We start from the raw sequence: 12,694 nt of genomic DNA on the forward strand, positions 1-12,694 counted from the left end.
AACGCCCCTGGTGATCGTCATCCTAGATGTTGGTCCTCGCCAACCGCAGTTGCTCTTTCCTTGTCTCCTAGGCAAGGAACGAAACTGAAAGAAGTCGTGATATGTCAAGTAATCTTGCACGGTCAACTTTCACAGCGGCTGCGTTAAAATTTGTCGAGCTTGTCCAATCAAAATCCCGTCTGATTTGTTCTCCAGTCGCAGCACCTGGTTGCGGAGTCTTGGTGTGGAGCAACTTCACCTCAAGGCAGACCGTCATTGGTGGGCGCCTTCTTCTAACTTTCACCCAGAGTTCTGGTTGGTTCTCGCCTCGTGACCTTGAACCACCAACAATTCTCCAGCAACCAATGGTCGTCCGCTCTCCACACCATAAAATGGGCCACACCGCAGTCCCCACTTCACCCACAACCCACACAACTCCCATCAACAACATGCAGCACCTCCCCATCGCCCTCCTGCTCGCCTTCTGCGCCCTGTTCGCCGTGGTGCCCATCATGGCCCAGACCGCCGCCTGCGACATCCGCCTTGACGCCTTCCCCGGCAGCACCAGCTGCGGCGGCACCAGATACTGCGCCTTCGCCAAGGCCAACGAGACCTCCTGTGGCACGCTCCGCCTGGGCTCGACCGTGTTCGGCTCCAAGACCAACTGCACGGCCAAGAGCTACGAGCTCTACACCGCCACTGACTGCTCCGGCTCGCCGGTCAACACCGTCTCCAACAATGAGTGCTCGCGCGTTGCTTCGACCGCCTTCTCGGTCCACGTCTCGTTCGACTCGCAGTGCAGCTCGGCTGCCTCCGTGCAGAGCTGGATGTCGTACTTCCTCTTCTAAAATGTGGCAATAAACGAGCGACAGTGCTTGGACCTACTTGCTTCTTGGAGCGTGTTGGCCCAAACACTCGCAAGGCCTGTGTGCGCGAGTGAAACGTTAGGCACCGGCTTGGTTCTGTTGGGGTGAAAGCAGAAATCGGTGGGGAGGGAGCTAATGGGCGATGACCACTTCATCAAGGGCTGGTCTTGGTTGGAGAGCAAAACAGTCAGCGTCTCCGTCGGCCAAGAGTAAAGGCAACATCATCCGCTATGGTGTAGTTGGAAGAGAAAGTGCGCGGTGGCTGTACGTTTCCCTTTGTCTGTAGTGTTTTTGTTTCATACCTGTTTTGTGTGGGTGTTCACTTATCCCTATTGCCTCACTAGGGAAATGGGTCAGCACGCGGTTTGTCAACTTGGACCTCTCTGCGATGATACGGCATCTGGGGAACCTCATAATCAAATCGACACCCCTCGGTGAGGTAATGCATCGGCGATACTAGAACGTTGGGCTACGCACCAACAAGAGCTGATGGAGAGGTGGGATGGCAGCAGCAACGACGATGCTGGTGCCAAGGACGATGTAGAAATGAGTGCAGCAAAGAAAAGGAAGGGGAAGGGGAAGTAGTCCGACTACGAAGATGACGAACAAGAGTCAGAGCAGAATCTGGAGGAAGAGGAGCTGGAGGACGCTGGAGTGAAGAGGAGGTGAGTGTGTGAGGTAGACGCCGATGACATGGACAATGATGATGATCACGACGACGACGTTGATGACGACACTGACGGCAATGCCAACCCCTATACGCCGTGACTACAGCTGTGCGCTGTTCATGCGCATAGCCCATGAAGTCACTCTAGCATCATGCGCTTCCTGAGCGCGAGGACCCACTTACATGAGACGCATGCCTGCTCTCGCTGCCACGCGCATATGCACTTGCTGGGTTTGCACCCTCTTATTTTCTCCAGTGCACACTCATTACATCATTGGAAGGTGTAGGTGTAGGTTGGGAGATAGTAAGTGGTGCTGGTAGCAGAGTCGCTGCGGCGCTCCAGGTTGACCTGCCAGATCACTTCGGATGTAGCAGGGATGACCTTGAACGTGGTAGAGAACCCGCGCGCCTGCAGGGAGGATACTGGCTGACCGACGTAGGTCGACGCGTCGCCCTTGAAGAAGGTCTCGGTCAGGGTGAGGGACAGCACAGGCGGGAAGTTGATCCAGGGCTGGGCGAAATCAGCCGCGTAGCCAAGGGCGGGACCGAAGTAGGGCACGCCGCGATAGTCAGTCCAGCCTTCGTGACGCCGGATCGACAGGCGGCCCTTGCTCAGCTCATCCACGTTCTGCAAGGTGACCCTCAAGCCGTTGACTGGCTTGTGTGGGTTGTGGTCCACGCTGAACTGGAGGACGTTGTCGCCTTGAACGCAGAGGAGCCTGGTAGTGGTGAAGAATGGAGATGTCAAGCAAATTGACAAAACGAAAGGGAAGAGGAAAGGGAGAGGTGCTCACCAGTGGGTGTTGTTGGGTTGAAAGGCCAGGACGGGACCCTCGCTGTATACCTGGCCACCGACGTGGAAGGCGGCGGACAGTCCAGCGTGGCTCTGGTGCAGTACTGTGCTGAAGGACGACGGGGCTTGGGACAGGGAACCAGCGGCCCAGATGAGGGGCTCGTGGCTAGGTGCTCCAAGGATGGTCTCGTTGAAGTAGAGCACAAAGTCGACGGGCTCCAGGCGGGGCTGACTCTGTTCGACGCTGATCTTGAACTTGCCGGAGCCCAACGTGACGAAGAGGCTCAGCAAAAAGAAGGTGAGTGTGGCGGCATTCATGGCGAAAAGGGCTGTGCAGTTGGTCTGGGAAGCTCGAATGACCACTGAGAAGTGGTGGTGCCAAAGGACAGACCTGATTGACAGCAGAATGTTGGAATGCCATATTCTGATTGGCTCCCCGACCCTACTGTCGGGTCCAATGGCGTGGGGACCACTTGTTGAATTGGAAGCTTATGAAGACCCACCACAAACAAATAATGGACAGTTACTATGCAACAGTAACTCCCATCATCATGAGTGGTAGGCACAGTGAATTTAGTGGAGATATTTTTGTGGTGACATAGTCACAGGGTGTCATCAGCCACACTCAGTTGCTATGAATGGATGTTATTGATTTTGTCTGTCATGTTGTGAAACACAATCATGCAGTCAGACATTCTGGAGATGACTGTTGTAGCCACTCCCATGCAATTTTGCTACCTCCTCCTCTCCAGTGGCATCATAGTTGTGGCCCATCCACCACCACCCCAACACAGGCAAACATGTAGCTCAGTTGGCTGCACAGTGCCACAAAGCAGCAGCCTTTACCAGCCACAAGTATTTTGATTGATTGATGGATGGCCAATTTATTGATTTAAAAGCAGTCAGCCCTTCAGTGGTTTCACAAGGTGGCAATCCATGCACTGTTGCTGCAGTCCACCCTGTGCCTGGCCTTGCATCTGCATTATGCAGTGATTAAGCATGGGTTGTCTCAAACCAGCAGGAGGTGTTGATAACCCCACTCTCTTCTCTTCTCCTTTGGCTACATCATGCACTTTGGGTACTGTCACTTTTTTCACTCCACAAGACAAGTCTTGGTGGCCAAGAATGACAATGTTTGATGGGCAGCCCAATGGAGCAGGGCAAGCAACATCCTGAGCTACACACAAATCTGCCTTCACACCATGCCCCAGCCAATCCTTGCCTATGGTGGGGCACTGTACAAAGTAATGTTATTGGCCTCACTCATTAGCTCTTCATGCATGTTGATTAATGGAGCAAGGGGCGTTTTGGGAACACAATGACCAACAAGGAAAGTGAAAAGACCATTCATGTGCTCCCATCAGTGATGAGATGACCAATACTGGCCTTGCACTGCATGCAGCAACATGCACCACCTGACTTTTGTAAAGAGATGCCTAGCAAAAAGAGAGCTGCTCTTCCGCTACCGGGAATCGAACCCGGGGCGCCTGGGTGAAAACCAGAAATGTTACCGACTACACCATAGCGGATTGATTCTTCTTGCAGACGGTGACGCTCCCTGCCCACCCTTGATGCAGATGTGGCCTTGGAGTCTAGCCCGTAGACGCACTGTGCCCTCATTACCGCTGAAGTTCGTCATTCGTTCATCTTGAAATTGGCTGTACACACGCCACAACACACTCGCGCCGTAGATCAGAAAGAGGACAGGTAGCCCGGGCAGCCGAGGTTCGCAAACGCCTCCCGTAGTTCCTCCCCGAGCGCCTCGAACTTGCGGCAGTAGTCGTCCTCCTCGAACTTCATGCACATGAGCCGATAGAGGTGGGCGCTCAGGGCCTCCTCGATCTCCTTCCACGTCTTGGCCGGCTTCGTTCTGTTGGCGGCCGCGGCTGACGCCGCAAGCGTGGCCTGCGCGAGCGAGTGGAGGAGCAGAGTGTTGCGCATCATCCAGGCCGTCTTGTCGAGCGGGCATCGGCAGTCGTAGGGCGCGTAGAGGTTCTGGCGCACGAAGTCCTGCCGGAACATGGTGGCCACGGCGACGCTGGCCAGCTCGGCCTCGCTCAGCGCCTCGCGCCGGGCCTTGACCAGGAGGTCGGTCTCCCTGAGGAGCAGCTGCTTACAAGCCTGTCCCATGTCGGCAAAGTCATCGGCGATGTGTAGGCGGTAGTAGTCGTCGACCAGCCAGGACGACCCCGAGCCGCTCCAGGCCAGGGCCTGGAAGTCGGTCTTGTGGGGCACCCACACCACCTGCGCCGCCTCCATGGCCGCCTGCTCGACCGTATCCACACCGTCGGGCACGTTCCAGGACTCGCGGCCCGAGTCGGCCGTTATGCCGACGATCGTGATCGAGCCCTCCCGGGCCGGCGCGCCCTCGCAAACAAACAGGCCCGCGCGGGCGTACAGAGCCTCCATCTGGGTCTTCAGCTGCTGTTGGCCCGCGCTGCGCGGGTCGTACTCGGGCGGCGTACTCGGCTGCTGACGATTCCAGGCGTCGCCGCCGGTGGCCTGCGCCCAGCGGAAGAGCGAGTCGATAGTGAGCGACACCTCGCAGCCCTGGTCTCTGAAGTACTCGGCGATGACGAGGCCCATGTGGACCGACGCCTCGCGCGCTGCGAGCGGCGCGTCAGCCGCGTTGGCCACCGCCACCGTGCGCTTCAGCAGTGGCACCTCGCGACCAGCGTCGGGATCGGGCGTGCTGATATTAGTCAGGTCAGCAATCAGACAGGCTAGGTCGGTCGACCGCTGGCCGCAGCCGACGTAGACGCCGACGTCGGCCTGCACGTTCTTGGCCAGGGTCCAGGTCACCATCGACGCGTTCTCGCCGCCGCCGGCCAGCGCCACCGTGCCGCCCACGGCGCACGGGAAGAGCGCATCGTGCATGCGCAGGCCGGTCATGAGCGGCTTCTCGAGCTGCTTGCGGGCTGCAACGGGCCGCGCCCGGCGCACGGGCCACGTCTGCATCATCGTGTACCGGCGCCTGGTGGTGGACCCCTGAACAACGACCTCGAGCACGACGTCATTGATGGTGTAGTGGTGGCCCCGGTCGGCGATGAAGGTGATGCGGCCGCCGGGCTCGTCGGGCGGCATCATGATGCGGTGGGTGAAGAGCGATGTCTCGCGCACGGTGGCGTAGATGTCGCCGCCAGCGATGGCGTCGCCCACGCAGAACTCGCCTGTCGGCTCGAAGCACCACCTACGCTCCCGATCGAGCGACGGCAGATTCACGCCGCGCGGCACGAACGCGCACGTGTTGTCAGCGCCTGACCGTACACGCGTGTCGTTGTCTAGTTTGTGTCGCAAACCGCCATGTGGTGGTGGCAGGGTGCTGATGACGTCGAGCGGTCGCTGGAGGCCGTCGAATATGTGGTCCAGCAGGCCCGGGCCGAGCTCGACGCACAGCGGGCGGCCGGTGGGCTCGACGGGGTCGCCTACTGCCAGGCCGGCCGGGTCCTCGAAGGCCTCGATGGCGGCCACCACCGCGCCACGACCGGTCGACTCCAGCCGGACAACTTCGCCCCAGATGCCGTCGCGGCCCAGCCGCACCAGCTCGTTCTGGGCCACCGCCCCAAGGCCCTCGGCCCTCACCCCTGGGACCGACCAGACATGAAGGTGAGCGAAAGCGAAAAGAGCAAGGTAAAAGTGGGTGCATACGGGTGCCGCTCACGGAGAGGATGGTGCCGTGTGTTGGGGCAGTGGGTGTGGTTGGCAAAGCATACATCCCCCTCTTCTCTTCGGGTGTGCGTTTTTTAAAGTGACACCGCACAAGCCCCGCCAAAGAGCACGCCGAAACTTTCTGTGCCGAATCAGACCAGAAGCGACAATTTTTTTCAGCTAAATGAATGTGTGTGTGTGCTTTTGGCAGGCAGCACGCTCGCCTCGAACCTGATGCCGTGGTCGCTTTCATCGAGGAGAACCGAACCACCTGAGAAAGGGAGAGAGAGAGGACAGGCCGTGCATTCAGACAAGGTGTAACTGTTTTTGTGCTGTACAAGAGATACAAAAGGGAGGGGGAGAAAGAGATGGTGTGATGCGATGCGATGATCATGTGATGATCGTTGTCTCCTCCGATCAGATCAGGCGTGGGCGGCTGCCTTCCGGTGCGCCTTCTTCTCGGCCCTCTCCCGCTTCTTCTGCTCCTTGAGCGCCGCCTTAAGGTCCGCCTTGCTCCACCCCCGCAACAGACCTGACGCTTTCGACTCCTCTTCCGCCACGGCCTGGTCGTCGGCGGCGGTGGTTGTGGTGGTTGTGCGCAGGCGGGTGGTCCACTGGATCAGGGCGTCGAGCAGGGCCTTGACCTGGAGCCGCGTGGCGTCGTCCACCAGGTCGCCCGTGGCGCCGTCGCTGATGGGCTTGCCGCCCCACAGGTTGACGTTGACCTCGGGCTTGTTGACAAAGTGCCAATCCAGGAACACGCCCACCTGCCGCAGGTGGTACTGAGCCCGGCTGGTGCCCATCGCGCCGCCGGCGCCCATGATGGCCACGGGCTTGTTGGCCGCCGGGAAGGACGAGTAGGTGGCGTCGTCGGGCCGCGAGGCCCAGTCGATGGCGTTCTTGAGCGGGCCCGGCACCGAGTAGTTGTACTCGGGCGTGGCGATGAGCAGCGCGTCGGCTGCCCGCAGGGCCTCACGCCACTCGCTCACGGCGCCGGTGAAGCCCTCGGCGGCCTCGAGGTCAGAGTCGAAGAGCGGCAACTGGCCGACGAGGTGGGTCACGACTCGGAACTCGACGTGAGGAATTGAGCGGGCGAGGCCCTGGGCGGCGCGGATGAGCCCGGCGTTGGCGGAAGCCTCGCGGACTGAGCCGGCAAAGGCCACGATCTTGATCGTCTGCTGCTTGTTCTGGTTGGTTGTGGAGCTCATGGCTGTGGTGAAGTTGTTGTGGCGGCTGGTTCAAGTGGTTGTGCTTGTTTGTTTGAAGGAGCGATTGGAGTACTTTTATGCACCAAGAAGGGCCGGGAAATGCAGTTCGCGCCCGGGTCGGGAAGCACGTCGTGTTCGGCCCGAACCATCCCGAATCTCCGATATTTCTGTCTTTTCTTCTTCATTTTCTTGTCTTTCCCTTTTTTGTTTTCACTTTTTAAAAAGTGAAGCGCTCCTATTGGTCTCCTGCTTTGTGTGACTGGCAGCAAGAGCAGCAACTTTGCGCCAGCCTTGCTTCCTTGCTTCCAGTGAGGGCTTTCCACCACGAAGGTAGGTTCGTGGCCTCGATGATGTGGAAAGCCTCACTGGCGTTGATTCCTATGATCACTGTTTTTTTGATATTAATTTTAATGCTGCACAGTTGGCACTGTGGCTATGAGGGGGCTCGCGGTGATAGCCCAACTGGTACTGCTGCTGACGACGGCCGGTTACAGCCACGGCAGCTCGCCTGCACTGCCGTGCACCATCTACGTGGCACGGGGCCACGCAGACAGCGAATCGTGCGGCACAACCCTGGCCGCAGCCTGCGGCACCATCCAGCAGGGCGTGTGGCGCGCCCAGGCGAATACCACCACTGGCAACGGTGCACCGCCAGCGGTGTGCGTCGTGGCGGGGGATGAGGCCTGGCCGTGCCCGGCCAGCGGCGTTGGGGTCGTCGTCAACGCCTCAATGACGATCACCGCCATCAACGGCACTGCTGTCCTCGACTGCGCTCACAGCGGCCGTGCGTTCAACATTGTCGCCGGGCCGCCGTTGCCGCCGGTTTCGGTTACGCTGCGCGGGTTCACCGTGCGCAATGGCCGAGCTGAGGCTGGAGGCGCCGTGGCCGCCGTCGCAGCACACGGTGACGCCGAGGCCCTGGAGGTCAACAACTCGTGCAACGACCAGGGCGGCGCCGTGGCGCTGTCGGCCAATGACGCGGAGGCGAGCGCGTACGACTTCGTCGGCAATCGGTTCGAGGCAAACGCGCTGGTCACCTACGACAACTACCCGAGCTCGATCCTTTACGGCGCCGGCCTGGCCGCCGAAGTGCTCGCCGCCAACGACAGCGTGTTGCGCTTCCGCGACAACCTGCTGGTGCGCAATACAGGCTGCAACAACTTCACCGACCCCGACTCGGGCTGTCCCAGCGCGCTGGGCGCCGGCCTGGCGCTCCAGCTGGACTGGGTCACCAACGTGAGCCTCGAGTTCGTCGCCAACCGATTCGAGGCCAACGCGGCCTCGCAGGGCGCCGGGGTCTTCATGGAGTGCAACGACTACGACCAGGTGTCGGCCAGTTTCCTGGACAACGCATTCCTGGGCAACGAGGCCCAGGCCAATGGCGGCGGCCTTGCCCTCTTCTATGGACTGGACGATGTCGACTCGTATCAAGGCCGCGCAAGCCTGGTGCTTGATTCCAATGTGTTCCACGGCAACAACGCCTCAAGCGGCGGCGCGGCGCTTATCCAGCACGCGCCCGACAGGGAGAGGTTCCAATGCAACCAGTGGCTCTATCGCGGCTCGACGACCCTGACCAACAGCGAGTTCCTGGGCAACGCGGCCCTGGGCAGCGGCGGCGCGCTGTTCCTCACCCAGGGCACCACCACGCTAAGCAACTGCTCTTTCCATGGAAATCAGGCCATGGTCGGGGGCGGGCTATCGCTCAACTCCGATTCGACAGCCATCTCCATCGACACCAGCCTATTCGCCGACAACCGGGCCTCGTTCGCCGGCCACGACCTGTGGTCGGGCAGCTTCGGCGCCTTCACCATGACCGACTCGACCCTGCAACCGGCCGGCAACAGCAGCGGCGGCAACCGCGAGGGCCTGGTGCTGGTCATCCCGCACGTGGCCCAGGCCTACGTCGACGACACGCGCCTCACCTGCGCTCCGGGCCAGCAGGTGCAGAACCAAAGCTCGCTCGCGCCGTTCATTCAACCGTGCCAGAACTCGCTGGGTGCTGGCAGCGCGCTGGTCTCGATCAACCTCGGCTGCGCCAGCTGCGCCTCGCGATCGTACAACCTCGTGGCTGACTCGGTCCAGCTATCGACCGGCGACGACGATGACGCAGTGACGACGGCGGCCGCGGCCAATAGTAACTACACGTGCCACGACTGCCCGGGTGGGGCCGACTGCCCGCTGGGCGGGGCGGCGGTGCGGGTCCTGCCGGGCTTCTGGTGCCAGCGCCGCGCGGCCGACCCGAGCGCGCTGCAATGCTTTCGCTGCCCGCCGGGCTACTGCTCGAGCGCAAGCGACCACCCGCGGTCCTGGGACGACGCCTGCGTCGGGCGGCGCACCGGCCCGCTGTGCGGCCAGTGTGCCGCGGGCTTCAGCGAGGCCTTTGGCACGGTCGAGTGCGCCCCCGACGATCAGTGCGACGACGCCGCGTGGCTGGTGCCCGTGGCGTTGGTCGTCGGCGCGGCCTACGTGCTGCTCGTGCTCTGCTTCCAGCTGCGCCGCCACCCGCTGTGGAAGTCGATCACCTACTTCATGCAGGTGGTCCCGCTCATCGCCAGCCTGGACAACCCGGGCCTGCGGGCCACGATCGGCCTCTTCGCGCTGGACCCGAGCGCGGTCGGGCTGCACCTGAGCGCCTGTCCGTGGCCCGGCACCACGGCCGTGGCCAAGATGACCGCGAGCTATGTCATCCCCGCCGTGCTGCTTGCCGAGCTGGCCCTCGTGTGGCTCGGCCACCGGGTTGTGGTCGGCGGCTTCGTGCGAGCCGTGCAGAGTCGACGTCGCCGTGGGCCACTCCTTCAACACCATCGAGTGAACACTGCCGCCGATTACAATTACGAGGACGATGACGATGACAAGCCGCAATCCACTGAAGGTGGCGATGACGTGGCATCGACGACTGCGGCCAAGGCCACGACCCCGTACGCGGCGGCGGGAATGGCCCTCGGCCTGCTGCTGTACCAGTCAATCGCCGGGACCACGCTCGCGCTGCTCCACTGCGTCGAGGTCGACGGTGTGACACGGCTCTTCCGGTCGGGCGCCGTCGAGTGCTTCGCCGGCTGGCAGTGGGGCCTCGTTGCGGTGCTGGCCCTCATCGTCGCGCCCTTCCCCCTACTCCTCCTCGCGGCCCGTATCGTGCTGGGCCGCTACCGGGCCACCAGCGCGACGGCCCGCGGCGTGCTGGGCGTGCTCGAGGGACCCTACCGGCCAGGGCGCCGGTGGTGGGAGAGCGCCAACATGGCCCGGCGGCTGGTGTTGGCCGCGCTGGCCACTTTCGTGGTCGATCCCGTGTGGCGCGCGATGGCCCTCTTCGGCGCGTGCCTCGTGGCGCTCCTGCTCCACGTCCACCTGGCCCCGTTCGCCAGCCGGGCCTACGGGTCGGCCGAAACGGCCTTTCTCGCCATTCTCGCGGCCATCGCGGCCCTGCAGGGTCCGCTGGCGGCCTACGCTCAGCTGGGCGCCGGCCTGGGCGGCTCGACGGCGACCATCATCGCCAACGACGTCCAGGTGGCCCTCACGCTGCTCCCGCTGGCCTACTGCGCGCTGGTCGCCCTGTGGCTCAACGCGCGGTGGCTCGTCGAACCGCTTTTGCCCGAGCTGGTGCGGCGCTGGTTGGGCTTCATCGCCAACGACGACACAGAGAACGCGATCGAAGAGCTGAGCATGGCCGAACGCAGATTTGCTGATGAACGCCTCGCACTACTGCACCAGGATTGAGCTTGCAACATTTTCCCAATAATTGTAACACTATTTAGATAACATGTTTGTGCCTTTAGAACGCTTCATTTCCGCGGTGACTGTACAATCGCTCCAGATAATTCCTTGTCGGTCTTCTGTTTCTTTTGCTTCGGTTGGGGCGCGTTGTCTTCCTCCTCTTCCTCCCTGATGACGAGACTTTCTTCTTCCTCTTCTTCTTCTTCTTCATCGTCGGTTTCCTCCTGGTCCCCGAGCTGGCGCTTGCGGCCGCGCTTGGCCTCGCAGTCCATGCCATCATCTTCGAAGTCCGCGGGCAGCGACTGCGGCCCGTCGCCGTCGTTTGACTGCGACTGCGACTGCGACGGCACCAGTGGCCACGGCGGCAGCGGCGGCAGTGACGACGATGACGTGGACAGCTGCAGCGATGACGTAAGCGGCGGCTGCGACGATGATGACGCCAGCGGCAGAGAAGAGAACGAGGGAAGCGAGAGCAGGGTTGACAACGAGGGGAAGGAGAGGGACGAGAACGGGGAGCGAGGTGAGGCAGCCGGGCGCCGTGGTCGTCGGCTGCGGAGGCGGCGATGGCTGCGACGATGGTGGCGACGTGGAGGTGAGATCGCCGGAGGAGAACTGGGACACGAGGCTGGCCGGCAGCGACATCAGCGACGGCTCCCGAACCAGTCCGTCGACCGTGGCGGCCTGGGCCTGGGCCTGGGCCGGTGGTGAAGTAGGCAGTGGTGGCGGCGACCGCGGGGTCACCTGCGGAGGAAGAGTGGCGGGAAAGGTGGGCGAGCGCGGGATCGAAGCCGAACTACGGCGGAGCTGCTGTTGCTGCTGGGCGGCGAGGAAGAGGGTGCGGCGAGAAGCGCGGGTGCCGCGCGCTTGGGTGGTCGTCGTGGGCTCGGACGACGCCGTAGACTGCGGAGGCGCGCCTCCGAAGAGGGAGAAGGGCGAGAACGAGGAGGAGTTGCAGAAGACGTAGTCCGGCAGGCTGACGTCAGCCATCGAGGCCGCCGGCGACGACGCCACGCGCGCGGTGGTGGGGGCCTGATGCGACTGTTGTGGAACCGGAGCAGGGGAGGGGAGGTTGGGCGGGCAGATGTGGCCGGCCTTGGGCTGGCCGCACCGGCCGCACAGGTAGGGCTTGCGCCGAGTCTGGCGCTGCTTGCGCCGCAGCGTGTCCAGGGCCTCGCGGGTCGACTCAGATGAAGTGGTCGATGAGGTTGATGATGGGGATGAAGGGGTTGGCGATGATGATGATGATGTGGTGGTGGTGGGCGAAGCAGGAGACGAGGCGGCGGGCGAGCGAGTGGGCGGCAGTGGCGAGTGGGCGGCTGGGCGCGTAGGCGTCGACGGACATGACCGGGTCTGGTCGGTCGGAGCAAAGATTTTTCCAGTTAATTTAATTATCAAAATACCAGGAAAAAAGCCCACGAAACGAATTTCCAGGTATTTGTTGCGGGCCAGACCCAGATACCAGAGACGGAGCGCTGGGATCGGGGAAGAGGATGGTGGTGTACCTCGGTCTCTTGTTGGGCCGTGCTGCTCTTGAGCCGCTGCATGAACAGGAGCACGTCCTTCTCCTGATTGGTGAGTGTCTGCATTCCGAACGTGGACGAGGCGGTGTGGAAGGGATTGGCGGAGAAGAGCGACGGGGAAGACGCCGTGGCGAGCATGTAGTGTTGTGGCTTCGCTGTACACCCGCCTGAGTGGAGCGTCGTGTCTGTGTGCTTCGTGGCCGCCAATTTGATTGGAAGGTTCTGTGTGTGAGCTCTCAATTTATCCAATCACACCAAAATTATACAGGAAAAGAAATTGGACGGACCAATGGCAATATCGC

The 12,694-nt window shown here is 61.7% G+C and overlaps 7 protein-coding genes across 7 annotated transcripts; 2 read left to right on the forward strand and 5 right to left on the reverse strand.

Annotated features, from left to right (window-relative positions):
- Positions 1 to 428: 428 nt before the first annotated feature.
- On the forward strand, positions 429 to 827 carry ACA1_172990 (uncharacterized protein; the record flags this gene model as incomplete). The annotated part of the gene is made up of 1 exon (XM_004356519.1): positions 429 to 827. One exon carries the CDS (start codon positions 429 to 431, stop codon positions 825 to 827), a length of 399 nt encoding a protein of 132 aa, XP_004356572.1.
- Positions 828 to 1,783: 956 nt separating this feature from the next.
- Positions 1,784 to 2,623, reverse strand: ACA1_173000 (uncharacterized protein; the record flags this gene model as incomplete). Its single annotated transcript, XM_004356520.1, is given in 4 exon segments — positions 1,784 to 2,140; positions 2,153 to 2,231; positions 2,307 to 2,356; positions 2,369 to 2,623. 4 exon segments carry the CDS (start codon positions 2,621 to 2,623, stop codon positions 1,784 to 1,786), a joined length of 741 nt encoding a protein of 246 aa, XP_004356573.1.
- Positions 2,624 to 3,997: 1,374 nt separating this feature from the next.
- Positions 3,998 to 6,020, reverse strand: ACA1_173010 (Vtype ATPase, A subunit; the record flags this gene model as incomplete). Its single annotated transcript, XM_004356521.1, has 2 exons — positions 3,998 to 5,889; positions 5,954 to 6,020. 2 exons carry the CDS (start codon positions 6,018 to 6,020, stop codon positions 3,998 to 4,000), a joined length of 1,959 nt encoding a protein of 652 aa, XP_004356574.1.
- Positions 6,021 to 6,375: 355 nt separating this feature from the next.
- On the reverse strand, positions 6,376 to 7,161 carry ACA1_173020 (NADPHdependent FMN reductase domain containing protein; the record flags this gene model as incomplete). The annotated part of the gene is made up of 1 exon (XM_004356522.1): positions 6,376 to 7,161. The coding sequence occupies one exon, from the start codon at positions 7,159 to 7,161 to the stop codon at positions 6,376 to 6,378; it is 786 nt and encodes a 261-aa protein (XP_004356575.1).
- Positions 7,162 to 7,890: 729 nt separating this feature from the next.
- ACA1_173030 (uncharacterized protein) lies at positions 7,891 to 10,875 on the forward strand (the record flags this gene model as incomplete). Its single annotated transcript, XM_004356523.1, has 1 exon — positions 7,891 to 10,875. The coding sequence occupies one exon, from the start codon at positions 7,891 to 7,893 to the stop codon at positions 10,873 to 10,875; it is 2,985 nt and encodes a 994-aa protein (XP_004356576.1).
- A 65-nt stretch (positions 10,876 to 10,940) lies between these two features.
- Positions 10,941 to 11,859, reverse strand: ACA1_173040 (uncharacterized protein; the record flags this gene model as incomplete). Its single annotated transcript, XM_004356524.1, has 2 exons — positions 10,941 to 11,270; positions 11,383 to 11,859. 2 exons carry the CDS (start codon positions 11,857 to 11,859, stop codon positions 10,941 to 10,943), a joined length of 807 nt encoding a protein of 268 aa, XP_004356577.1.
- Positions 11,860 to 12,055: 196 nt separating this feature from the next.
- ACA1_173050 (uncharacterized protein) lies at positions 12,056 to 12,530 on the reverse strand (the record flags this gene model as incomplete). The annotated part of the gene is made up of 3 exons (XM_004356525.1): positions 12,056 to 12,222; positions 12,332 to 12,344; positions 12,375 to 12,530. 3 exons carry the CDS (start codon positions 12,528 to 12,530, stop codon positions 12,056 to 12,058), a joined length of 336 nt encoding a protein of 111 aa, XP_004356578.1.
- Between the last annotated feature and the right edge of the window lie 164 nt (positions 12,531 to 12,694).

This window comes from Acanthamoeba castellanii (assembly GCF_000313135.1).
Source record: "Acanthamoeba castellanii str. Neff unplaced genomic scaffold scf7180000084741, whole genome shotgun sequence".
In the NCBI taxonomy this organism is placed as follows: Eukaryota; Discosea; order Longamoebia; family Acanthamoebidae; genus Acanthamoeba; species Acanthamoeba castellanii.